A 27,128-nucleotide genomic window follows, 5' to 3' on the forward strand; every position below is an offset into this window, starting at 1 on the left:
ATTTATCCAATTTAACTTGCCAATTTATTCTGATGATTATTTTTCTACCAAACATTTTGGTAGGCAGAGGGGATGACTTCAATTACCTACCAAGGAGACAGGACTTTTGTATTGTTCTTCTCCCCCTCTCCTCTGCCCTGGTGAGGCCGCATCTGGAGTCCTGTGTCCAGTTCTGGGCTCCTCAGCTCAAGAGGGACAGGGAACTGCTGGAGAGAGTCCAGCGCAGGGCCACCAAGATGATCAGGGGACTGGAACATCTTTCATACGAGGAAAGGCTGCGGGAACTGGGGCTGTTTAGTCTGGAGAAGAGGAGACTGAGGGGAGATCTTATTAACATTTATAAATATCTAAAGGGTGGGTGTCAGGAGGTTGGGACATCCCTTTTTTTCTATAGTAGCTAGTAACAGGACAAGGGGTAATGGGATGAAGCTGGAACACAAAAAGTTCCACTTAAACATAAGAAAAAACTATTTCACTGTTGAGGTGAGGGAGCCCTGGCACAGGCTGCCCACAGGGGTTGTGGAGTCTCCTTCCTTGGAGGTCTTCAAGACCTACCTGGACATGTTCCTATGCGACCTGATCTAGGTGACCCTGCTTCTGCAGGGGGATTGGACTAGATGATCTGTCAAGGTCCCTTCCAACCCCTACCATTCCGTGATTCTATGATTCTGTGATTGTTGTCTTTGTGCTGCTGAACATTTTCTCAGAAAAGACGAATAGAGAAACGACTGCGAGTGTCCCATTTTCAACTAACCCATGGTGTACTGTGGCACACTTGGTCTAAATATCAATGTTTCAGGAAAGTCTGATGGAGAGAAGACTAAAAAGAGTTGTTTTCCCTTACATCTGAATCCTACTCAAGTGGTCACTGCCACATATTGTGTCTGTGCATGCATGTGTCTCCTGGGTTTTTTCAAAGTCCTGGCCTTTGCTTGTTTAACTTGGACAGACTGATTTGCTTACATCCTCACCAGCAGATATTGGCAGCTGTGACCACCAGGCTCTCTAAAAGCTTGCAGGCATGCCAGAAGGCACACTAATGAGGAACATAGGGGCTCACCTGCCTTCCTGTGGGCATTTTTCCCTCTTCTCGTCCTGATTTTACAGTGACTTCACTTCTGTCAGAGAATAGACGTTAAGTTGGTGTCTTTTAAAGCCTCTTCCTTCCTAGCTCTTACCTTTGTATGTAGAGGTATAAATGCTGCTGAAGGCTCAGCATCAGGAAGGAGCAAGGGGAAAATGAAACAACTTTGTTTGTTTTAATTTTGCACTTTCTTGCATCCAGGAGAATCTGTGTCTTTTGGGTGATTTACCTTTAGCATTGGAAGAGCAGTGTAGAGGCAAGATTGTCCCCTGCTGCCTGTGCATGGAAGAACTTGTGAGCATTAAGTTTTCTGTTGTGCAGGAAAGCCACTATGATCCCCTTCTTGGGATGGCTGAAGCAGCAGGCAGGGGCTTAATTGTTGCCTTTAATACCAAGTAAGTACTCTTAAGATTTTTGTGAAATTGCTTAACTGAGCTGTCACCACAGTTTCTGGTCAGTATTAATCCCTGGGCTGCCTCTTAAAACGCTGCACAAGCATGAAAACAAACAAATGTTAAGACTGGCTGTGACACCAGCATGTTAACCCCTGCTCCTTTTTGTCAGTTAAACTGACGACCAAGATAAGAGGAGCCGGTGTTGGTATCGTCTCTTGCATAACAAACCACTCTTGACAAAAGAAGCAGCCTCCTGTCAAACGAATTTCCTTTACAACTGCTGCGGCGACTATTTTTAGTTTCATCTGCTATTCTTTAGTCCTTAATTATCTGGGCCATTTTTCTCAGTTTTTCTCTCTTTTTCCTCTTCCCCACCAGCTCCAATACTAGGTATCGCTGATAATCTCTGGAAGAGGAGGGCACTGGGATCTTGGCTGTTCCTTGTTAGCACCAGGAAGCCACCGGCCTCACCATGATCAGCTCGGCTCTGGCATATGAAGGCAGCTCTGGCATGTGAAGGCAACTAGACTGCCCAGAATCTAGGCAAGGAGTGTCAAAGACCAACAAGTAAATGAGATCGATCCTGGTCAAGAAAGGGTTTTAGCTAAGTCTGCTTTTGAAAACATGTTTTGAATTGCAGGAGAGAAGCTACAAATGTCCAGCTTCGAAGTCACAGGCATACTGCATCAGGCAGGGAACTCTTCACATGCCATTAGCCTGGCTTTATCTGCTGAAAACAGAATTAAAGTGCTTTAGGAATGATGGTGTGTATTCTGTAGGTCTTGACTCTAGGGTACTGGCTGCCTTCCCTTTTGGTCTGTTTCACCCGCTGCCTAGTTTTAACCCTTTAAGCTGCAGAATGATTCTTGTCTTCTGCCTGAGATATAAAACAGAAGTCCTGCCTATCTGTAATCCATTAGAGATCTTGTGGTGCTATTTGCAACATGAAGAGAGTCTTCAGGCTTTGGTTGTTCAGGAAATAACAATGCTTGGTTCAGCTGCACGTCTCAGTTCAGTCTATCATCCTCTGAAGCACTTTCTAAAGCCTCATTCATGTGGGTTATTACATATTCTATAACTTTTTTCCTCCACAGTGTGCAAGATATTCACAATGATGAGTGATTTTATGCCTATGGTGCTTCTGTAAGGTACAAGTTGCTATAATACCCACTTTATAGCTGGATTTGAGAAGCACAGAGGCAAAATGAACAGCCCAAAGCCAAGAGAGAAGTCTCTGACAGCAGAGCGTCTGTCACTTGAGCAAACATAACAGTCCTGAAGTTCATACACTAGATTATGCTTTCCAGGGAAGTGCTGCATTTCTCATTAAGAAGTTATCACTAGAAATGGTCAAAAGTTTAACAATCAGTATTTTCTTAACAAACATGTTTTTTGAGATAATACAAAATGTTTGCAGAAAATGCATGTGTTTTGAGAAAGTGAAGTAAAAGTTGTTTGACTCAACCCAAAACGTGTTAGGTTTACAATGTAAGTGTTCCAATCAATCTCTTTTCTGAGTATGTGACTAGTGCAGGAGTGACTAATCTCCTTAACCGTAAAAAGATGTGCACCAGCACTTTGAACAACACTCCTTGGCCAAGGAAAGTTAGTGCTGGGAGGAGGTCTTGTGGCTGAAGACAGTGGATCCTTAAGTCTTTGGTTGCTTTACTGTCCAACAGGATGGAACAGGGATCTCCTTAGCAGCTTTTGCTTCCTTATCCCCTTCTGCTTTGGTTTGGATTGCACAGAATCACAGTATCATAGAATGGTAAGGATTGGAAGGGACCGCTAGAGATGATCCAGTCCAACTCCCTGCTAAAGCAGGTTCACCTGCACAAGTAGCTCCCAAATTCATGCACCTATGCTGAGAGTCCTGGTGTAATCCTGGTCTGTTATTTGTGTGCTTCCCAAGGGTTGGTTATGCCTGCAGTGGCACACGCTGCTGTGCAGCCTACAAGCTGACATAAAAACATTCTTGCTTTTTGTTTCTTCTTTATTCCGTTGCTTTTGATAGTGTAACTTTCCAGTTCCAGCTTTCTTGACTGGGACATTGGTGAGCTCTGTTTTCATTCTGCTCTTTTTCAAGCCCCTGAGTTAGCTTTTGGTTTAGGAGCTGGAAGTGGAGGTAGCACTAGAAGCAAGGCTGATTTTGTAATTTTGAAGATGCTTGAAAGTCTGCCAGAGAACTGTCAGGCTACTGATGGCTTGTAACATATCAAAGCAGACAAGTGAGGGTTCATAATAATTCAAGCTCTGTTGAAAGCCAGATTGAAACATGGCTAGCAGTGAGGGCTTTTTAAAGAGAAAATTATTATTGTGGATATTCAGACTCATGAATGTATTTCAGTCCTTGCTGTGGGAAGAACTTGCCACTTTAGCTTCACAAGCATCCTTTGGATTTTGCCTCTCAAATTTTCAGGGTTTTCCTCCCAGTTCACCTATCAGGAAATTCACTGCCCTTACACACCTGCACCTGTGGACGCCCAGTTTCCCTGCCACCTGTGCATGTGGAGCCTTTCTTTCAGGCATCTGTTCCCTTGTTCAGGAGCCCAGTTCCCTGCCGCTTTTGTTCCTCTACAAAAAGGAGCAGTTGCATCTTCTCACTGATCAGTGGCATGAGAAGTAACAAGAAACTTCTTGGTGCAGAACCTAGGAAAAAAAAATTCATCAAGATTCCACTGTGTAAAGAAAATCCGACCTTCAGATTTTTTCATGGCATGTTGAGAGGTTTTGGGCAAAGATGCTGGGAAGAAATGAGAGCTCTACTTTCAAAACGGCTATGAAACAAGAAAGCCAAAGAAGAAAGCAGATTTCCCTCTCGTGCTGCGTAAAGGGCCTCTGTGCTCGAAGCCGTCACCAGCTGAATGCATATAAGAAGTTGCCAGCAATCATTAAGCTCAATTAATCTTATTCTTGAGCCCATGATAACATCTGTGGCTTATTTAAACAAAGCGATGGTGGGCAAGCAGGAGAGAGAAATTAAAGAAAAGAGCTTCTGCTGTGAACGCTCGTACCACCATCACCCAAGCCACACTACAACCTAAAAACTGGGTCAGAGACACCCTTCCCCCTCCACACTGCCTAAGTTATTCGAGCATCTATTGAAACCTTCACAATAGAAGAGTTTGGCTCCTGCGTTCACTAAGCAAAACTGATTTCAGTTTCTTGATTCAGAAAAAGCTGCTGGGTAATTTTCCGTGTGAGTACAATGCGGCAGTTCAGCTGATCCCTCAAAGCTGATTTCTTGGTGATTTGCTTTTCGTTTAATAATGCGCCGCTGCTTTTATTTAGCATTTCAAAATTGACATGCTGAATTTGTGTTTAGAAGCCTTAAACCTCTCTTGTCTGTGTTAGTTTTAGGAGCTGCACTGGAAGCCTTCATTCAAAGTTCAAAAGATTGCTGTAAGTCTCTTGAGATGTTTCTGGCTCTGTTGTCTTATTGATGATACGAATCTAAGTTAATTAGTTTATTTGCTTCTAGGATAATTTAATTAAAATATATTCATTTGGAAGTATGGCTTGGATGGATTCAAGCACAGCACTCTTCTGGACTCTTCCCACTGCCCTTTTTAATCCCATATGTGAGTCTTTCATCCCTGTTTACAGCTGTCCCATTAGCAATTGCAGCCTTCCAGTGTGCTCTGCCTGCTCTCAGGGGGGTTTTTTTGGTCTTGTTTTTTCTGGCTTCTTCTAGGGACTCACAGTGTCATTACCTGGTTGTGAAAAGAAAACCAAGATACACTTGATGCTCATAATCACAGTCACACACGTTGTTGGTGAGCATAGAACTTGGGTGTCAGGCTGTTGGGAGTGACACTGGCAATGGCCAAACTTGTTCTAAAGAAGAGTGAAGCAAAATAGCAGGGTCTGGAGTTTGAACCTCTTTTCTAACATTCAGGTAATACATTCTCTAATTTCACTTCCCTTCCCTGCTACCTTCAGCATGTACTTTCACAGTACTTGCTGTGGTACCCTCTTGCACTTTTTTCTCCTTACCTAAAATGTTATTTGTTTCTTTAAAGTTTCCTTACTTGATAGACAGTGTTGCCTGGAGGTGTCTGGAGGACCTACTTGTCCACAGAGACAAGAAAATTCTTTGGGCCATGGCTGCTGGGAGTTGCACACGCTAAGTAGTTATAGTTTAGTGTGCTAAGGAGGTGTGCTTGGGGGTGAGGAAGGAGGAGGAGAAGGAACATCGTTTCCTTACCTCCTCCATAGCTTAGTCTACTTCCTAGACAAGGTACTTGTTATCAAGAAACAGTGAGAACCTATCTGACCATTCATGTCTAGCTATGATTCTTCATCTTATCAAGTGTTAAAAAGAAATAAATAAAGGAAAAAAAATCCCCTAGTTTGTGTTTTAGTTTCAACAGTGAATATCTCTTGAGCTACCTTTGTTTTTAACAGGCATACATCCACGTCAGCATGTCTTCCTTGCATCCTCACTACCAAGAAGAAATTCTTTGCCACTCCACTCTGTTTCCCAAGCTTTGGGAGAAACTTGAGAAACCATTTTGCACCCTGAAGTTTGATGGCAGAATGACGTCTCTTGCTAACAAGGCTAATCACTTTCCAGTCCTGTCTCTGGCAAATGCTCTATCTGTAATAATCAAGTCAGTGTGTATGACATAGTTTTTTGACAGCACAATATTTCTTAATAATTTAGTAGCACACACATACAAATAGAGTTATAATTAGCTCTCACCCCTAAAGTTGGAAAAGCTTTTCAGTTCATTAGAGGCTGCTGGCCAATTCTCTTATCTAATTGGATGAAGTTCCTACTTTCTCCCATTTGTGTGATGTCTGCTTTTACACAAACTCATTAAGTGCAGCTGTACTCAAAGTTTATAACAGCCCCAGTGAAGACTAGGCAGAAGTTTAATAGCTGTTCTGTTCTCTCTTTTTCATCTGATCTCAGTCCATTTGGGTGGTTGATGCATGTCCAAATATCTTTCCCAAGCACCTAATTCTCCCCCCTCCAGCTTTTTCTTATGAATTATCTTAATAATTAGAAACCAGACAAATTGAATAAGATTCATCTGTCTCTATTTAAACTGGAGACTTTACAGCTTCTTTTCAAGGAAGATGGATTTAAAGCAATTACTTGTTTCTGTGAGGCATACAGAAGTCATTTTTTCCCCCTTCATTTCAAAGCTGACATTAAAATGTAATTGCATAATTGCTGCACTATTCTTTAAATATTCAGAAGCATGAAGCTGATTTTACAGGTAGAACAGTAGCACCATGGTTAATGTTGTATTAAGCTTTTGCATTTAGATGGAATTTTTGGCAAAATAAATACATTTTATAAAGAACCAAAACAAATACTTTTGTCGGTATCACTGCCTTTTTTCTCTCCTGTGTGATTTTGAATTTTGTACCTAGTAGAGTATAAATAGTAAGAGAAAGTCTTCATTTGCCAGAACTTGAATTTATCTTCTTGTATTGCCTACATATGTTTAAATCACAAATACTTCCTGCAATACAGACAGAATCACAGAATGGAAGGGACCTCTAGAGATCACCCAGTTCAAGCCCTTGCTAAAGCAGGTTCACCCAGATCAGGTCACACAGGAACACATCCAAGCGGATTTGAAAACCTCCAGAGAAGCAGACTCCCCATCCTCTCTTGGGAGGCTGTGCCAGGGCTCCCTCACCTGAATAGCAAAGCAGTTTTTCCTTGTACTTAAGTGGAACTTCCTGTGTTCCAGCTTGTGTCCATTACCCCTTCTCCTGTCACTGGGCACAACAGAAAAAAAGACTCATCCTTTAGGTATGTATAATAATTTATAAGTTCCCCTCTCAGCCTTCTCTTCTTGAGGCTAAAAAGTCTCAGATGTCTCAGCCTTTCCTCATAAGGAAGATGCTCCAGTTCCCTGATAATCTTAGAAGCCTTTGCTGGACTCTCTCCAGCAGTTCCCTGTCTCTCTTGAGCTAGGGAGCCCAGAACTGGACACAGGACTCTAGATGTATCTGTTTTACAAGGGATTTTATAGCTTTATTGGATATTTTTCTTCCACCAGAGAACTATTCCAAGGTTTCCTGGGGAACTCCCAGCTGTACAATTTCCTTCCGTAGCCATATTCCATCTTCTTATCAAACAAGGTCGGTGAGGCTGGTGGAGAGAAAGGAAAAAAAAGTTGACCCACAACATGATCGTTCCAGGAGGGCACTTACCCGTGATAGTATATGCTCTCTATATTGGTCAGGGGTGGAGAGACCTATCTGACAATAAGGAGGACATTCATCAGTGCAGGGGTCTTAAGCTACAGCTATGTATGTGCACATGTCTGCAATGCAGAAGAGGGGAGACAGCAAAGGAGCAGAGTGAGACATCAGTGGAGGGATTCAAAGGGACTCTGTCCTATGCCAAATTCCAATAAGGAGGGAAATTTCCTTCTGCTTGAGTCTCACCTGCTAGCATTTATATTCCCTTCAGGTTGTAGTGCGTTCCTGGCTTGACCACTACAAGGTTCACAACACCCTTAGTTCTATTTATGATTTAAAGATGCAAACATCTTGCAAAATCCAAAGCCCAATATCACAGAATCACAGAATCTTAAGGGTTGGAAGAGACCTTGAAAGATCATCTAGTCCAAATGTCCTGCCAGAGCAGGTCACACAGGAGTAGGTCACACAGGAACTCATCCAGGTGGGTTTTGAATGTCTTCAGAGAAGGAGATTCAACAACCCATCTGGGCAGAGTATGAAAGACCTATTAAATCGTACTTGAACTTGCACTACATTACATTCCTCCCTAAGTTCAAGTAATCACAAAGAAGTACCAGAGTTGAACAGTTTGTTTTGTGTTCCTGTGAGAGTATGAAAAATGATCAGAGTTGTAAACAAGTCCCTGGTTATTGCTGTCAAGACCTTTACATGAAAGTTAATCTGTGCAGGTTATCAGTCTTCTCAATGCTGACACAAACAGGTGGTTTAATTGGTTGTTCTACTATAAAACGTAATCTCTGCATGAGTCACAAGTAGTTATGACTGATAAATGTCTTTACTTGAAAAAATAAATCTGTTAACGTTTCTTGTTTTCAGATAGTTCAGATAGCTCCATCTCTAGACATGTTCTATCATATGCTCAGCTTCTGCTTAGATAAATATGAAATAAGGGCATTCTTCTATATCCTTAGAGTCCCATAACTTCTGTTGTTTCCATTTGGGGCTGCAGCCCCACATGTGCATAGGATAATCTTGCCTGACATTCATAAGCCAGAGCATTTAGATCTCTTCTACCCAGTAAAGATAATTTTTTGTAAGTGATCTCTGCCACCCTGTTGCCTTCTAAGTACACAAGCTTATTTTTGTAGGGAATACTTTAAAGGTCTTGTATAATGCTGGAACATTTGTTTTGCTAGCTGCAGTCATCACGGGCACATCATTAAAATGACAACGGTGGCTGCTCCGTGCTGTCTAATTGTGTAATGTTTTGACAGAACTTAAGACGTGAATGTATGTTTGTGCTACCAGTCATTGGTGAATCATACCACCTAATTGGATGGGGTCAGCGAGAGAAATAGATGTGGTCTGTGGGAAATGAAAATGGCTTCCTTCATTTGTGACTCTCAGCTTGTTTGTACACTGCTTTTGTTGGAAGGAGCAGTAGTTGTTGAAGATGACGGAAAAAGCAGTGACTTATTTTCCTCACACTTGAGTGAGTGGTGACGGTTGTTGGAGGATGTGATGACAGAAGAAAAGCGGGTTTTAATTTTGGTTTTGAAGTGGGTGGGGGTGGGCAAATGGATGCTCAAGACACATTAATGAAGTTATGTTGACAACTGCTAAGTGCGAAGTCTGTCATGTATCTCATGGCGATGAATGTGTCTTTATGAGCGAGCTGCATTGGAGACATCTGTGCAATTGTCAGCTGTAATTAAAAGGAAGGCTCAGCAGTGGATGTACAGTTGAAAATGAAGGACAGGGTGGGTTTTTTTAATGTGGGTGTGTGTACTTCTCTTTGCCAAAACTGACATATTTTTTGACTAGCTAATTCTTTCCAACTGAACTACTAAATTGAAAAAAAATAAAGGAACCAGGGACTTTGGTTACTTTTAATAAAGTTTCTCCTGTAGGAGAGAATTTGAACATTTTAGGGTAAACAAATGGAGATGATTTGATCACATGCGTGTTGGTGGCATTCTGGAGATGTACAGAGAAATTACTTCCAGAAAGACTTGAGAAAGCACGAGGCAGAACGTCACTTCCAAAGTATGCAAAATAAGCAAAGAAATCCATATCACTTAGACCAGGGTAGGTCTGTGTGAGCACGTGTTGTGCTCACCTGTGACACGTCACAGCTATGTATCACGTTCCATTTCCCTAGTACCTGCCTAGTATCACGGATTTCAGTGTTGCTTTCAAAGGGGCTTGCAAGTATTTTAAAGGGACAGCTGGGGTTTTGTCCTTGTAAGGAATAAACAGCACTTGGGATGACGCTCTGTTTTTTTTTTCCAGCAACAGAGCTTCCCACCTCAGTCAACCTGAACTTAAGAAAGGTAAAGATATTTGAAGATCCATGCTTTTCTCAGGTACTTGAATAACCTCATGCAGCAGTTGAAGCTGTTCTGTGGCTATCAATGGCTGTACTTCCATTGCAAGTAGTAAAATAAGTCTTCCAAGATCCAGTTGATACTAATGGGAGTTTCCCATTAGATGGCGATGGGAGTAGTTCTGGAGTTGGTATCATGCTTTGAAAGGTATGTGGTGTGGAGAGAAGCCTATACCTATCTGAACCTTGGATGCTGTCTCATCTCTTGTTGGAGGTGTCTACACAGCTTTTTTTCTTTTTATACACCTTTTATGACCTCTGGACTGGCCTTTCTTTTGCCTTCCATCTTGGCAGAAAACAAGGAGGCAATCCCAAAGTAAAAGGATTGATATCTAATTCCAGAACTGGAAGCTGCGCCTTGGTTGTAACTGGAAGCAGTGCTACTTGTCCTCAGTTAAAGATTGATTTTACGTCCCTAATGAAAATACTGGGCCAATTCATCACGTTGATTTAAGAGTCAGCTGCTAGACTGAAGGGCTTATTAGACATCTTGTCTGTGAGGCAAAGGAGCGAGGAGGAGCTGAAAATGAGCACCTTTGTTTAAAATGCATCTGTTTCTTTTCCACAGCCATGTTTTTTAAGTATAAAATGCATCAGCTTCTTTTAGAGCTGTGCATTGGAGAAAGCTGTGCCTGCTGCTAGCAGCAAATGAGTTATTTAATGGGAAGAATGTTTGCAAGGCCTGGAGAGAAATAACAGCTGCTTTTTTAAGTGCAAAAAAAGAAAATCCCCTAAAACATTTCAAAACTGGAGCAAGATCAGAGATATATTTTTTTTAATAAAGGTCTGAGTGAAAGTAAATTAGTAATGTGTAGGGAGTGTTGAGTGGCCCAGGCACCTCACCTGTTTTATTCCTCGCTGTGGAGGGAGTCACAAGTTGGACACCAGATGGAAAGCAAACCCAGAGCCACATGAACTACTAGCCAGCTTCCTTCAGCAACATTAATTTACGGTCTCGTGAGAGAACACCTTGGTTTGCTGCCAGTTGAAGCAAAATTATCAGAGGACAGAACAGCAGAGGCAGCAGTCCCTTCCAGGCCACGCCGCCTGGACAGTGGAGCAGCAGCCTCTGATGCAAGCCTTGCAGAGTATTGTGCCCTGGATCCTGCTGAAAAGCAACAGCAATGATACTTGCAGCACTGTGGCTTCTCCTTTGCCTGACAGGTTTATTACAGGGTGCTGGCATCTTTGCCCTATGAAAACGACCTTGCCAAAACCTGTCTTTGAGGTTGGTTAATGTGTTTTGTACTGCTGGGTCCTGCCAGTGGGTTCCTCAGTTGCTGGTGGGAGGATGGCAGTGGATGTGGCTCAGATCAGGAAGAGGAGCTGTTTGGCCAAAGTCACTTTGATTTGCTGTTTGCAGTGCTGTGGGATCACACAGTAACATTAACAGGTATGGAGCCATGATGCCCCTCAGCATTTTATAGTGACAGGGCCCTGAGGGAGGCATGTTGCCAAACTGCCTTGCCTCCTGTCAGGGTTTCTTATGTGGCTCATGGGTTCAGTTTCAAGTCTTCTGCTGTTTTATTTCCAAACTATTCAGGACTCACAGTGTCAATCTATAATTTTTTTTTCCCCTTTAATATAGTTTTGAGGTTGAGATTTGAGATGTATAAGATTGTGACAGGTCAAGGGTCAATGGTTCAAACTGAAAGAGGGTAGGTTTAGATTGGACATATAGAAGAAATTTTTGATGGTGAGGGTGACGAGGCACTGAACACGTTGCCCAGAGAAGTTGTGGATGCCCCATCCCTGAAAGTGTTCAGGATCAGGTTGGACAGAGCTTTGTGAAACCTGATGTAGTGGAAAATATCCTTGCTCACGGCAGGGGGTGCAGACTGGATGACTTTGAAGGCCCCTCCCAACCCAACCCATTCTCTGATTCTGTGAAATCAGAGTTTGAATGTTGCTAAGCATGCTCAGACAACTAGGTGTATGTGCTGTCACACAAGTGTCTTGGAGGGTTGAACCCTAGAAGAGAGAAAGAGGCTTTTTGCCAAGTGAGTTGCTTTCATTTCATTTGAGTAAGCTTTCGGTAAATCAGGGATGATTATTTCCACTGTGGATTATTTCCACTGCAACAATAATGGACAGTCTAGTTTTTTGTCTGTTTTAGTGGTGAGTGCAGCATTTTCTCCTTTCACAATTCTGATGTAGTTGCCCCAATAAAGACAAAGATTTAGGGTCTATCAAAGTTGTTGCCACCTCAATGTGACTGAATAACTTTGTGGCCTCAGTCAGTAATAGTCTACATGCATTGATCTTTCATGTGTTTGCATCAGATATGCTTGTCAGTTCACATGTATAAGACAAGAAACTCACTGTGCTTCAGTGGCACAATAAATCCAATTCTGGGATTCATGATGGCTGACTGAAAGAGCAGTTTTTGAAGGAATATGAAGCAGTTGCATGACAGGCATTCACATAACTCCATTACACAAAGTGCTGCTCTAGTGTTACCTCTGTTGGGTCAAGTTGACTAAATGTTCTTTCCCCCATAAGTCAGCTTGCTGCCACAGGGCCTTACAGTGAACAGAACAAAGCCTGTTTGTGCCATTCTAACTGGATAATGCTGGACCAGGTGTCATTCATCCCTCTACAGCCTGAGTAAGCATCTTAACATGGGCTGTGGCTGCTTTGACAGAAATGGCGTCAGGTGTCTCTTCATAATCTGGATGAAACTCTCCTAACCCAGTGGTCTAGAAATGCAGGGACCACCACAGTGCTTATGAACACAGTAGCATAGCCCAAGACACATACACTGGACATTATTGTCAATAATCCACTAATAGTATCATCAACATACATTACACCCTATCTGCCAAAGGGTCTTCAGTGTTCCCAGAGAGGTGAGAACAGTAATATCCTGGAGGGCACAGGTGGGAAAGGGAAAAGTCTACTTAATGAATACATTTAGGATCAGTAGTCTTTTAGAATGGGAATGTGTGGGTCGAGAGGGTTTTAAACTCGCATGAAATTCCAGGTGACCTCAAGAAAATTACTAACTAGGGCATTGGAAAGCATCTCTGACCACACAAGTAGGCAGGTGTCTGTAACTTATCAGGTGGACAAAGAAAAGGAAGGAGGTTCCTTTTCCATGTCACCTCCAAATAAATAGATTGGCTGGCTTTTATTTCTGTCAGCTGTGGCTTTGTAAAGCTCTATGCCAGTGCTGTCTGCTCCAGATGCACATTTTCATCTGCATGACCAGAACAGTGCAGGTTTCAGAGCTTCTCACTATAATCAAAGCACTACATTCCCATGGTTGTGGTCATGATTGCAATGGAATTCTGGAGGGTACACACAGAAGAGAGGATGCTAATACATTTCTCTAGGATATCTGAGAGGCAACTTGGTAAGTTTAAATTGAGTTGCACAAGTCAATACCAGCAGAGGTATCCCCATAGGAATGGAAGAGGCCTCTTCTGGTTGAAGTAATCCAGATACACTTTTCAGTATATGGCAGGACAGCAAGGAGCGTGCCTGCACTTTGAGAAGTCCCAACAAAATTAGATCCTGATGGTTCCTACTGATTTGCATATTTATCCCTTTGAGTTTTTAAAGAGCCATTCTGCACATTCTCAGTACTCAGAGGCACTCCTTGGTAACAAAAAGTTACTTGCAAGCAGAACGCGAACTCCTCTTAGGGTCAGGTATTATGTGAAACTTAAATGGCACGCAGTCATCACCTGGCTCTTCATACCGGAATAAATCTCACTTTCTATCATTTGCAGTCTCCTGTTACATATTTAATAAGCTTGGAGGACAAAAGTGGGTGCTATAGGTACTACAGGACTCAGAGCCTGCTGCTGCAGGGGGACTGCAGTACGCTGCCAGCACTGCAAGCTTCTGTGGACACTTACAGTGCCCGAAAACATTTGAGCATGTTTTGAGAAGCGAGCTTTCTGGTTTTGGCCCAGCAAAATGAAAGGTGCTCCTGCTGAATTTCTGATAGCCAAAACCCTCCTTAGTTATCAGGTCCAATGTTCGTTTTGTATTTACCCAGACCTCTTCTGTTCTCCCCATCTGTTGACTGTGCTTGGTCCCAGTGGTAAGGTAGGCATTTAATTACGGGTGCTACTCTGTTAGCTTTTAAGGAAAACTGAAGTCACCTGCTTAGGAAGAAAGAAGAGAATCACTGAACTAATTTACCTGATTTTGTAGAAGTCGGTTTGTCTCCCTAGGGAAACTTAATCGCACTTTCCTTTGTTTTCACTAGACAAAAAAAAAAAGGCTGAGGCTATTTCCCTCCAAGTCTTTTTCCTCTTTTTTTTTAACTAGTCTCAGAGAATAATGAGGGAAAAGAGCAGCACCTTCAGAACTGCAAATTTGCTTACCTTTTGCCCTGCAAAGGATATAATAGCCTTGCTCTCTGCTGGATGACAGTTTAATCCCAGAGGACAAAGTATAACAGTTGTGTTCTTCTGGTGTTCATTCTCCTTTTGATTTCAGGCTGACTTCTTCCACCATCTCACAGAGAGGTAGATGTTCTATACGTCTGAACTGTCCTTGAAAGTCATTAAACTACTAACTCCAGGCACTCACAACCAGTGCAGCCGTGACAGCACGCTGCACACAGACTGCAAAACCTACTCAAGAAGCTGGGTTAATGCTTAAGGCAGTTAAATACTCATTCCCTGAGCTCATTTAGCAATGTTCTACGTGCACTACAGCCACAACTGTGGTTTGAGGGACTGTTAATATGAGCCTTTAAGAAGCAAAATACCTAAATACCTGCTGGAAACCAAGCATAACTATAACAAACCTTCAGTAGTTAACAAAAATACTTCTTTTTCACCTGTCAAAACTTGCTAACATCTTTTCCCATCTCTTTTCTAGAAGGACAAGAAGCAGTTTTAGCAAATAAACAGAAGAGTCTTGCTGCCCTTTCCACAAGAGATCAGATGTATGGGACAGCAGAATGGGAGACACTGTCCTCGGCTCCCAAAGCATGTGGTACAATACCTGTGGATTGTGTTTCATACAGCAGCAGCTTATCAAACCCAGCTTATTGCACCTCCATGCACAGAGGAAGGCTGGCAAATACCAGTCAATATTGAGCAGAACATGTCAACAGAACGATCAGGAAGGAAACGTTACATTTCATTTGTGCAATTACCCTCAACACGTTTGAGGAGGTTTTTATCAACAAATCTTAAACAATGCAAATGCAGAACAAGTAACTCACAGTGTGCTTTATTATTTTTTCACAATATTAGCTAGACAGACATGGAAAGTTTAATGGCAGCATGTTCTTATAACACTTTAAAAGACAAAGAACAACGTAATCGTATTAACTGATGATAAACTGACAAACTACATTACCGTACATACATCACCCAAATGTACTGGATATATGATATCTGCTTATGTACATTTATGCTGGTGATAATTAAAATTCAAATATTCAGAAGAAAAAAGGAAAAAAAAAATACGCTATTTAAATTATAAAAATATACTGTTCTCGCCTGGAACTCTTAATGCTGTATAACTTCTTGAAAGAGATTTCATGGCGTGACAAAGCTGCATTAACTTAGTATAGGAGTGTGATTTAAACCAAATACAGATTATTAAATTAGCTCTTTTGTCCTTCTTGTATTTAGCCTTGTTTGAAAGGGAGAGAGGAATGAAAAACAAAGCTGGGCTTTTGCATTGAGAAAGAATTTTTATGCTTGTAAATCGAAAGAGGCTTATTTTTTTTGTATAGTATTGAGCCCTAAACTCATAATACAAATGAATCATTCGGGGTAGAGGGGGGAAAGACAGGCTTCAAACATGCTACTTCACTATACTTTTAAGCACTAGGACTCTTATGCTCGTGGAGCGCAGGTGCACAGCCAAGCACAATGTCGTGCCTCAGGCTCAGAGCATGCGGTCCTTAACGCAGAGCTGACTCTCAGATCCTCAGCTGGGGAGACTGCGTGCAGGTAAGGATGGGGGGTACTGGCTCTGTACTCTTGGAACTGCATCACCTTCACGGTTTCTTTGCACATCTGGGTTTAGAGAAACTTCTTTTCTTCGGAATTGTCCCTTATTAGTGCAGCCCTACTCTTGCCTGTGAAATGCCCCCGATCACACCAGCCAATCGTCCAACTTTCATGGTGATAGTTTTATAGTAACTTACAAATAGTTTTGTGATTGAAAATTTGTTAGTAATTGTTGTCATGTAGTGCACACATTTGTAACAGGCTTTAGTTAAACTTTTCAGACCATCTCAGGTGAATCCTGCATCATGTGAAACACGAGATTTTCTTACATACCAATGTCATTCTCTGTATCTTCCATCCCCTTTCCTTGCCTGTACATTCTCTGTTACCTCAAGAGCCCCATTACTCCTTTGGTGGATCCAGTGCTTGTTCTGTTAAGAAATGTCCTCCGTGTCCAGTCTGATTTCAGAGTACTTATCTTACAGGGTTTTTTTCTTGGTTTTCCATCTGTTCCTAAGTTACTGATCTAGAACAGATCTTAGATGATCTTACAGGATTGTTTGTTTTTTTTCTCCAGAAGCAAAATATTTCCCTTTACTATTTTCTTAATACAGGGAGCAAAACCAAATTAACAAGTAAACTGAATACAGCAGAATCAAGCACTTGTTTTGAATTCCTAGGGATTTCCTGTTTTGCAAAGGACCACCTTCAGAATTAACAAAAGTTTTTACAGTGAAGAGTAATTGTGGGGCCTCTGACATTTTTTACTCTGCCCTTATTTCATCCTTTTTTTTTCAAGGGAAAGGACGAGAGATGAACAAATTCCAGGTAACAGTCATCTTTAACCCAGAAGATATTTCAGTGATCCCTTTGTTTCCTTCTACTTCTTGACCTCTTCCTTTGTTGTCCACTGCCCTTCCACACCTAACCAACCTTAAAAGTATCCCTCCTTTTTTATTTTTTTGCTTTTATAACTTGCCTGTGCTGGGACTGGTCAGCTGTGTGTGCACATATAGTGACAGAGGATGCATTGTCACTGAAGCATAGTCTTGGAGCACTGAAGTCTGTAAGACATTTTGTAGGGCAAAAAAAATCTTTTGTGAAAGTGTAATGAAGAATAGGAAAGGCAGGAATTACTGCAAAAGAAATGCAGGAGTGAGAGGAGAGGATTTTATTAAAGAAGTTCAAGCTTTTATATACATTCAATGTTTCTAATATGCTTCTTAATAAATGTATTACCAACTATCATTATACCTAATGCAGCCACAATACTGTACTATTCTGCAGTCAGGATGGGAACACTCCATTAGCTCTTTAATAAAATAAAATCATCAACAGTCATCAGGACTCTTTCTTTTTGCCTGGTATTAACTAATACACTGGGAAGTCCAGTGAGTAGACACGACAGAACACAAAATCCTCAGTATCTATTTCAATGTGTATCACGTGTCTTCTTCATATTATTTCTAAAGCAGCTTTAAAAAACTTTAGCCATTGGAAAGTATTAAAAAATAAAACCCATTCAAATTATCCTGGTAGTATAGCAGCACTGGAATTGATAGTTACTCTTTTACTACTTTTGACAATGTAAACCTTTAATAAAATAAACAATATTGAAACAATTTGAGGTCTAATAGTTCATGAACTTTAATGGGCGTATGGGCACAAATTGAAACAAAGACTAGATTGTGAAATGGAACATTAGCTCGATACCAGCCAATTCCAATTGTGAAACTGGCTGCAGATAAATTCATCTTGGAAGCTGAAATAAAAAAAAAAACCCAAAGCCCACACTCAACCCACAATATTCGGTTGCTCCCATTTCAAATATTTTTCGCACAAACCCTACAGGAGCCTGCCCACTTCTGACAGAAGCACACTGAAACCATTGCAGGTGCTTCTCCTTTGATGGTGAGATTTTTTTTTCATTTTTCTTTAATCAAGCACAGTTCACATTTTTGTTGACTCAGAAACATTTCCTTTCTATGTTTCTATAAAACTAAAAAGCAATTTCAAATTTGAAATGTAAGCTTGCTCCATCTTTGCTCATACAAAGTGTAGGTGCCACGACTAAATAGCAGTAAAAATGCTGAGATGTACAACTCTTAAAACAAACAAACAAACAAAAAGCAGCTTTGAAGACACAACATCAACTACAGCCTTAACATTGAACATATTACATTCCCATGTTAATGGAGATATTTTGCATATAATGCCACAAAGTTATTCGACTAAAATCTTGAGGTTGAATCTACAGTTTATTCACTGTGGTTTTTTTTCTTCCACCCTTAGAGCACTTACGTCTTGTACGGTACATTTGATCCAGAGCTTTGCAACCTTTCTTTTTTTACGTCTGGACATCCCACAAATCCCAGATTTCAGAAGTTCTACAGAAAAAAAAAAATAGGAGTGCTTGACTTAAACATTTGAAGCTGGACATTTCCGTGGCTCAGAGCAGCCTGTGAGACACGCTTCAGGCTCTTGGGCTTCGTCGGGACTTCTGGTCCCTTCTGAGTGCACAGAAAGCCTCGCTTTAAAACGGGATCGACACATCTGGTTTCAAAACACAGGTCTGTTTATAAAACTGCATACTGAGCACTCTGTATTAATTTTACTTGAGTTGCATTTTGTAACATGAGCTGGTGACTTCACCCCCTGCCTTTCCCTCCGCCCTATTTTCGCTTGTAATGACAGTAGGCACCTGCGCGATCAAGGCGTCAAAGAGTCTCTGTCCAGAGAGAGGATCTGGAGTTTCTTCATCATCTTTTCTTCTGTAGGCAGTCTTAGGAAATTATTAGCATGACATAATTTTAGAGGGCGAGGGGCAGGGGGATAAAGCTCACTTTCTTTTCCTGTTATGAAAATGAACTTGATTTTGGTGTCCAGTTTGATAAACAAGGCTAGTCAGAGCTAATCTGTAACTCAGCTGAGGTCTGCCTCTTGCCAAATAAAATTAAGATCTTTTTCAACTTTCAGGGATTTAGAGACTGCATCTAATTGGCTTCAAACCCCTGGAGGAACTCAGTAAGTAAACAGGATTAGTTGCAGATATGAGCCCCCTAAAGTGGGACACAGGTCAGGTCTTCAGACTCCAGCTCTGCTCTGTCGAAGCAGGCACTTAAGGTCTCCTGATGTTTCTGTGTCAGTAGCCAGGGAAAAAAAAATGTTTTACCGCTGAGAAAACCATCGGAACGGCAATTTCCTGCAAGCCCCAGAGATTTCACTTCACACTTCTATTTAAAAAAAAAGTATTTGAGTTGACATGTATTAGGGTATTGTGGTTATGACGTGATGGCACAACTGGTAACTTGAAAACACGTGTTTGCAAGGCATAGGCAATCGTATTTCCAACTGTCTCCTGTGGGGACAGCCAGGTGTCCTTTAAGAACCTGCCTTCTTGGCTCCATGTATGTACCATGTATGAACTGTTTGCTTGCCAGCAGGGCAGCGCAGGGACTTTGTTCACGCTGACCTCGTCTTTCGGATCCCCTACCAGCCATAGGGAAAAACGCGAGGAAAACCAACACAACTACGCAGCCTTTAGCAGCTCAAGCAACCGCTCTCGTAGGTGTAAGCAGGTAGGTCTTTGTCAGTATATTTGCTCTTCAGAGATAAAATAATCCAGCCAGCTGCATTAATTAAAAACAACAACAAAAAAGAAACCCTAAAAGACTTCGGAGCTCATTAATGTTAAGAATAACGACGTGATGTGGTGACAGATACAACTTGCAGAGTTTCTGAAAATAGCAGGTTAAAATGTAAATATCTTTTAATAAATAATTTTCCTGCAATGTAAAAATAAATGATATTTCCTTTGGCAGTAATAGCTGATTTAATCTTTAGCTGGGAAGCTGTTTTGCTCATAAAATATCATTGTGCTACAGAAAAAAAAAATATTATTTTGTTGTTTTGAAAGACTTTTGTAATCCACGACAAACTTGGGTGACTCTACTTATGTCCAAGATAAGCGCCAAGAGTGATGCAAGCTCCCACCAGAACCAGGCTCAGGATAGTCTTCAGAGAGATCCAGGAGAAATCAAACAAAGGCCTCATACTGTTGCCATATAACTCCACGAAGGCATCCTAGAAGGGAAAAACCAGAATGTCAGAATTGCAGTAACTTTTGCATAGAGGGAGGGCAACTTCTTCACACTCAACAGTAGTCCAGCAATCACGCCGGCACAGCTCCCCTCTATGAACCTATTAAAATAGCGATTTCAGTGCAAAGTTCTCCTCCCTATTTCTTTAACGAATAATGCTGTAATTACTTACAGTTGTGATTTCTGCTTTAGGCATGCCCAGTCTAAGAGAAAACAGAGGAGCAGCATTTTAAAGTATGAGTAGCACCATCTGGGTTCCTGAACACTATATATACAAACATACACGAAGGAAGTAAAGGGACCTTGGTTCTCCAAACCTCTCTTTTCCACTGGATGTGGGGCAGCTACATTGCTGGTCAGTTTTGCTGAGAACAAGGTGGTATTTGGTTCCTGTGGATGGGTGAAGAAGACTGCTCCTAGCAGCCACAGATGTTTCTTCCACATGAACTGAAGCCGTTGGGGTTGTATCACCAAAAGGAGTGACAGACACCCTGGTCCTGTGCTCCTGCCAATCACGACTTGGGTGAGGCAGTGGTCTCATTTTAGGGTCTATTGGGCCAACCAGCTGATCTGACAGGTCTGCCTAGAAAAGAGCTGTCATGCTATGTGATCATCTTGTTAGTCTGACTTGCTTTACAACCAAGACATTCAGCTAGAAGGAGAGGAGGGGATGCATACAGTCATGCCACTTCTCATGGCCGCTCAACAAATCACCTTGTATGAGGTGTAGGAGAAGTCCTCTCCCTCAGCCCAGCCCGAACCATCCTGGCTTTCTCCTTGGAGCTGCAGTCCTCCATCTACAGAGAGCTACTTTGTAAAGCTGCTTAGGCAAAGTCCGGAGGTGCCTGTAGGCACCCAATGCAAAGGCTGTTTAAGCAGCAAAGATAAAGTTTTTGTTACTCATAAAACAATGGGGTTTGCCTACGCTAGTGGTCAGCCTGGTGAGACTCTGCACGTAACGCTGTTCTTTCAGGCTGCAACTTCTGACAAACATGAAGCCACTGAGCATCCCTGAGAGACAGATAAACCACACCATATGGCATGAAAGCAGTAAACAAAGAAGCTGAATTACTTTAAAAATGCAACAAAACTGATAGCATCATTTAAGGCAATTCTTTTGTTGTGCAGCCAGCTGAGGTCTGCTTCCAAACTACTGAGATAAACCCATGAAATAACTATCTAATGTGGGGATTTCCATCTCTACCTTTATTACTGTAAACTTCCCATTTTTGGTAGAAGTTAACATTCTCTGTTTACGTTATTGTGCCCTTAGGTGTTTTGTAATGTTACTACATTAGGGAGCAACCTGACTTCTAAAAATGCATATATTTTATGGTTTACAGCAGGAATCAAGGAGCGAAAGTTCTCCATTATTAATATAAACCTTCTAGCCGAGCTAATTTTCCATACATTATGTAACTGAAGTAGCTTCTATCATTAGCCACCTCCAGTTACCGTCAGAACCGGAGTGTTTGTGGTTTTACCACGAGAGGGCGTGTAAGGTTTTTTAATACTGTGTCATTTTGACTCCCGTTCACTGGATGCTGAGATTCAAATCAATAATAACGCATTTACTTCCAAAGTATGTTATTGCATCAAGTAATATTGGTGTATGTTGCAGGTAAGAGTGTCAGTAGGTAAAAGCCGGTAACAGAATAGCTACAAGCCAACAGATTGACCTGAAAATACGTCTGTCTCCCGCCACTTCTCAATGCTCGTTTCTCCAGGCAATTGCTTTCAAACCTGAATTTGCAAAGGTATATTCTGCAATGAAAGTAGCTTAACCTTTGGGATGAATGTCTTAAAGCAAACTCTTCATTCTGGAGAAAATTTGGCAACTTTTGCTTTGCTGCCTGGTTTTTGAAATAGGCATTTGCAAACTCTGGCCTTAATATTCTACTGTGCTGTTGCAGAGCTGAAAAAAAAAAAAGCAGCACACTCCGTTTGCTGTGCAGCTCTTTGGAAAGCTGCTTTTATTTCTCCTTAAGGCTATGAAGTAACACAATATCCTAAAATGTTACAGACTGGGCTAAATCCTGCTGTCGCCAGCGCAGACTCACTGACTTCCATGGGAGCTTTGTCTGTACAGGGAGTTCAACATCAGGCCTTATAAAAATACAAGGGTAAAGTTCAACCCTTGGTGATATTATTATGGGTGGAAAACAGAGGAAATGAAGAAAAAAACCCACCCAAACCCATGGAAATGCAAGTCATGTGAAAACATTTTGATGTGAAGATCTTCATGGTTTCTTTCTGTGGGGAAGGTCTCACTTCTGTACATTCACGGCAGCCAACACATACATAGTATCAACACCAAAATGAGCGTGTTCTGTGCCTTCCTTCTATCCCAGTTAAGGTACATTCCCCCCAGTTTGTCTGGGAGGCCCCTTCTAAAGATTCAGTAGAGCCCCTGGCTTTGGGTATGAAGATGATCAGAGGGTTGCAGTAAAACTTGAGTGCGAGGCAAAAGCATGGCATAGCCTATGGCTCAAATGAGGAATGTTAACAAAAATGTGCAGCATGCAGTACTTTTTGATTCGACGTTATTACAACAATAACATGAACCCAACCTAATGGTGTCTGCACTATATATTACAAGTAGCTCTTTATGATCGTTCCCCCTCCCCTTCTCAAACATCCTGATTAGGCCTATTTCCGAAGCTTGTTTGAACAGCCTGTCACTATTTGTTTAAGTTTCAAACCTGTTTTAAATAAACACATGTCCATTTTATGTATTAAAACAAGGAGTTGGGGGGGGGAGGGAGGGAGAGGGAAGTATGACCCATTGCTGAAAACTATTTTAGCACAAAGAGAACCCTAAACAGAATCACGACTGTTTCATAAGGTTGGTCTCCTTCTATAAACTTACGTATTTGTCACTGGATTTTTGTCACCTAAACCGGTCTGTTTAAAGTAAGAGAATCTCTGCTAAAACAAATAAGGTTAAGAAAATGGCTTGAAACACTTGATGTCCTCTGAAAAACACTCTTTATAATGAAAGCAAGGGTCCCCTTGGCAAACAAACTGAGGCAAGTTCTGGCTTGGTCAACCTTTCTGGAAGTCTTACACAACTGGAAAACAAAATGTTTGCAGGCCTTGCTTTTAAGACCTTCAAAATTTAATGGAAAGTTATATCCTGGAAGTAAAATTATATCAGGGCAGTTAAAAATTATATGGAAAAGAACAGTTCATTCATCTCTGTTAAGTTTTATAAAAGGCAGTTTCTTCAGAGGCTTTTATTAAGTCAAATCAGTCCATTGCCGGTTTACTATGCAACTCTACGCCGACTGTCTCTGTAAAGCAAGAAAGATGGTGGTGGGGCAAGGAAAGATGCTCTGCCTAAACTCCTCTTGGCACCAAAGCACCTGAGGATGCCTGACTCACCTACCTGGGTTTGACTGGCAGGCCAGGAAAGTTGCCTTGCTTGCTCTCTTGCCTATCTGCAGGGAGGGCAGTATGTTCCTGGCCAGAGCTCCTGGGATTTGCGGACTGCCCAGGGCAAAAGTGGAGTTTGTCACCCTCGGAGGATTAAGAGGTGTAATAGCGCAGTGAGTCAGGGCAGTCTCAAAACAAAGCATCCAGATCACACTATGCCGCTTTTCCGCTGGCCAGCGTTTGGCAGCTCTGATCCAAGAAACAAATGTCATCTTTAATCACACAGCCATTCTCTGCTTACGCATTGAGACGAGTTTGCTCAGCCTCAGTCCTTTTGCTGAGCAGGCTCCAGCCCTGCTCGCGAAGCAGGGCACGGTTTGAGAAGTACGTGCTTCCCACAGGCCGAGCCCAGCCGAGCATTACGGGTCTGACAGCTCCTTACCGAAAATACGGAGGGAAAAGGCAGTTTCAGCCTGGCATTTCTGACTGAGGGGGCGGTGAGGAGAGCGAACATGAGGAAGTAAAGGCTTCCTTTTTCTACCTGAATCAAACAGCTGGTGAGGAAGTGACTTTATTTCCCTCGTTATCATTGGGTTGGCAGGATATCCTCTTGAGCCACATTGTATTGAATGAAGAGCCAGCGAGACTTCCATTTTACCGAGAGGGAATTGCCTTGTGGCTATTTTACGCTGTCCTCTCTGCTACTCCAAAACAAACAAACAAACACACACCAGCTCCTGGCTTCTGAAGAAACTTGCACAGGTCTGAATACGGTGGCAGCAGAGGGAATGGCAGACACTTGGATGCCAAGGTTTAGCAGCTGAATGCCTTTTCCCTTACCCCTGCCTCCATACAAACAGCACAGGGTTTTTTTAGCAGTTTTTGTTCCCGAATGGTAACTTCAGTTTGGGGAGATGGGGAGGGAGGAGAAGGAGAGAGGGAGTGGACAGAGCTGGTTAAACTGTCCCATGCTTTCTATGCAGCAAAACCTCGTTAAAATGTCATCTTGAAGCTAACGAGAAAAGTTCTTGGAACACAATAAATAGACAAATCTGTAGCTGTTCTTTTCCCGAAGTGTTTATGGGCCTTTTATGCAAGTTTAAGTCATAGGTTGCATGCAAATACAGACAGCGCAGACCTTGACTGTGTTGTGCTGAGGTGTGGTGTTTCATGAGGTCGGTGTCTTTAGAGAGGCCGGTATCTTTTAACACCTGGGAGTGCCAACATGCTGGCAGTCCAGCCAGGTGCATGTTATCAAATTATAAGGGGAAGGAAAAGAAATTGTCACTACACAAGCCCTGCTGACCTGTAGAGAACCTGCCTGGGCAGCGTCTTCGGCACATGCATCCCTGATCAAATCCCCATCCAGATTTTTCCTTTTCCCCCCTCACCTTTGCCTGTGGTAGAAATGGATCTATCTTGAATTCTCTGTTTGCACAACATCTGACATAGTCTTAGGTCTGCAGCTGCTGTGTGAGTTGCTGGCTGCATATCTCCAGTGACGTCTGAGGATTCTGATTTTGGAGAAAACGGGTTCTCAACATAGTGGTCTTGCCTAATGTCTTTGTTCCTTGTCTTTGATATCTATTTGTATAAATTCTTGCACAGGTGAGCCTGTGATCTTGGGGGTCTTGCAGGTCCCAGTCTTGCCTGTGTGAACTGAAATCCGTGGAAATACTATGTGCAGAAAGCTGACTACACATGGCACTCATGGCACATCTAAGGAGCAAGGACTAATTGTGGTTAGGTTTGTTCACGAAAACTGATGCAGACACTTAGAAATATACAGATATGAGTGCTTATAACAGGGATGACTATTCCTCCTGTTCACACTCCCAGAGTGACTCTGCTGGCAGACAGATTTCCTCCAGACCATGGCAAGATGAAGGACAAACACAGGATCTGTAAGGTGTTGATCACTCGGCTTGCATGGAAACCCATGCTCTGTTCAGACTAGGCTGCATTCTTTTTAAACCAAGTCAGCACGAGAAGTGTTTCAGTAATTTAGTCTTGGCGCCTCTACTTAATTCAGTTAGACGTGGCTCTGCAATACGCAAAAGCTCAGACCTAGTGGAGGCTGTCTTGTTTTCTTATTCCTGGAAAGGCCCACGCTAAAATGAGGTCTTTCTGGCATCAGCCTAACAGTTGCAGTGTCACTACAGCAGCCAGCTGGTGGTATTTAATGGATGCCACTTTTGAGGGGGCAATTTTAGCATTAGAGAGAAAGACGATGAGAAGGTCTTCTGGACAAAACCTGATATTCAAACATGGTCAAAGCCGCCCTACTTGATCCTTCACAATTCCCTTTTCAGACCTTGCGTGGGTTGATAATCAAGTTCAGCTAATTTGCTGTTTGTTTGCATCACTATTTAGCAGCCTTAGTTTTATCTCCCAAAGGTAGACTACTTAGGTTGAGTCCTAGAAGCAATATGTGACTCGTACCTAAAAAACAAATGTGTCCCTTTATGTGTTTTCATGAATCTCAATTGCGCTGAGAAGTGCTCAGTTTTAGGCCACCTTCTTCTCCTCTTACTCAAACTTATCAAATGCTTTCTAGAGAGTTCACATTTGACAGTAAACTTAGCAAACATCCATTTATGGGTTTGTGGATCACTTGAGAGGAGAGAACAAGTGCCAGAGAGTTGCTGCAAGGGATTCATCTCATCCTGTAACATCATCCTTATACCTGCATTCTCTGAAAAGAAGCTGGATGCATTAAGAATCCTGTCTAATCTTCAGAATTACTTTTTAAATGATGAAAATAATGACAACATAGGCCTGAATGACAATGCAGGCCTGTTTCCCTCAAAAATCTTGTCTTATATCCTCCATCTTGCTTGTAACTTACTTTCAATATGAGTGCTTTTACACTGCAAATAACCCATCTAACTTAAAAGCCCAAATCTAGAGATCTGGCTGCAGCATGTCCGTTGGTAGTAGAGGGAAATGTGAACGCATCCCCTGTTATGTTCCCTGCCCGCTCCAGCTGCCCATGCTACTCGGGCCGCCACAAAAGAGTTAAATCACGTAACCGCCTGAGAAATGGGAACCGAAAGTTGCTGCTTGTAGAAACCCTTAAAACTCTGTGGCACAGCGTTTGTCATTGAGGTCAAGGAGGGCTTTATTTAACAAGTGCACCCAGCTGCGCCAGGCTCGAGGCACAGGTACTGGCGGAGATAGACAGGGGAAAGCAAGAGAGCAAGGCTGTCTCTCTGGTGAAGTGGGCCTGGCTCGAGGTGGCCTTGGCCAGAAAAGGGGGAGTGTGTGCGTACAAAAGAGGAGGGTGAAATCAAACCAGTCTGAGCAGGTTGTCCTGTTGGCTGAACCACGAGGGGCCCAGTCATGCGTTTTTCTGCTTCTTGTTTTAACATCCCTCAGGGAAACACTCCATCCCGTGTTTGTTGTCTCAACACTCAGTTCTGATCCAAATCCCTTTGGCTTGAGTAACTCGTGCTCAGCGTTGAGCAAGAGCAAGGCCGAGCCGGAGCATCGGCCTTTGGCGCTCCTTGGTGCTCCAGCGGCAACAGGTCACGCAGAGCCACCGGCCCCTTCTGCAGAGGTGCCACCCCTTCCTCACATGACCTGAAGCAGGCTCTCACTTTTTTTTCCTAAATCTTGTGACACTCATAAGTTACAGGGGGAATGAAACAACACAGTTAACCTTATGATAAAGTAATCTCACGATAAATC

General features: G+C 42.3%; 1 protein-coding gene across 2 annotated transcripts in view; it reads right to left on the minus strand.

Moving 5' to 3' along the window:
• Window positions 1-15,258: 15,258 nt before the first annotated feature.
• BCL2 (BCL2 apoptosis regulator) overlaps window positions 15,259-27,128 on the minus strand; it is a 96,127-nt gene continuing 84,257 nt past the window's right edge. For both annotated transcript variants that reach the window (XM_061995944.1, XM_010198083.2), the window contains one exon: window positions 15,259-20,046. In XM_061995944.1, coding sequence (XP_061851928.1) covers window positions 19,912-20,046 — 135 coding nt within the window. In that variant the 3' untranslated portion in view covers window positions 15,259-19,911. The remainder of the gene's footprint in view (window positions 20,047-27,128) is intronic.

Source organism: Colius striatus, chromosome 4, assembly GCF_028858725.1.
Source record: "Colius striatus isolate bColStr4 chromosome 4, bColStr4.1.hap1, whole genome shotgun sequence".
NCBI lineage: Eukaryota > Metazoa > Chordata > Aves > Coliiformes > Coliidae > Colius > Colius striatus.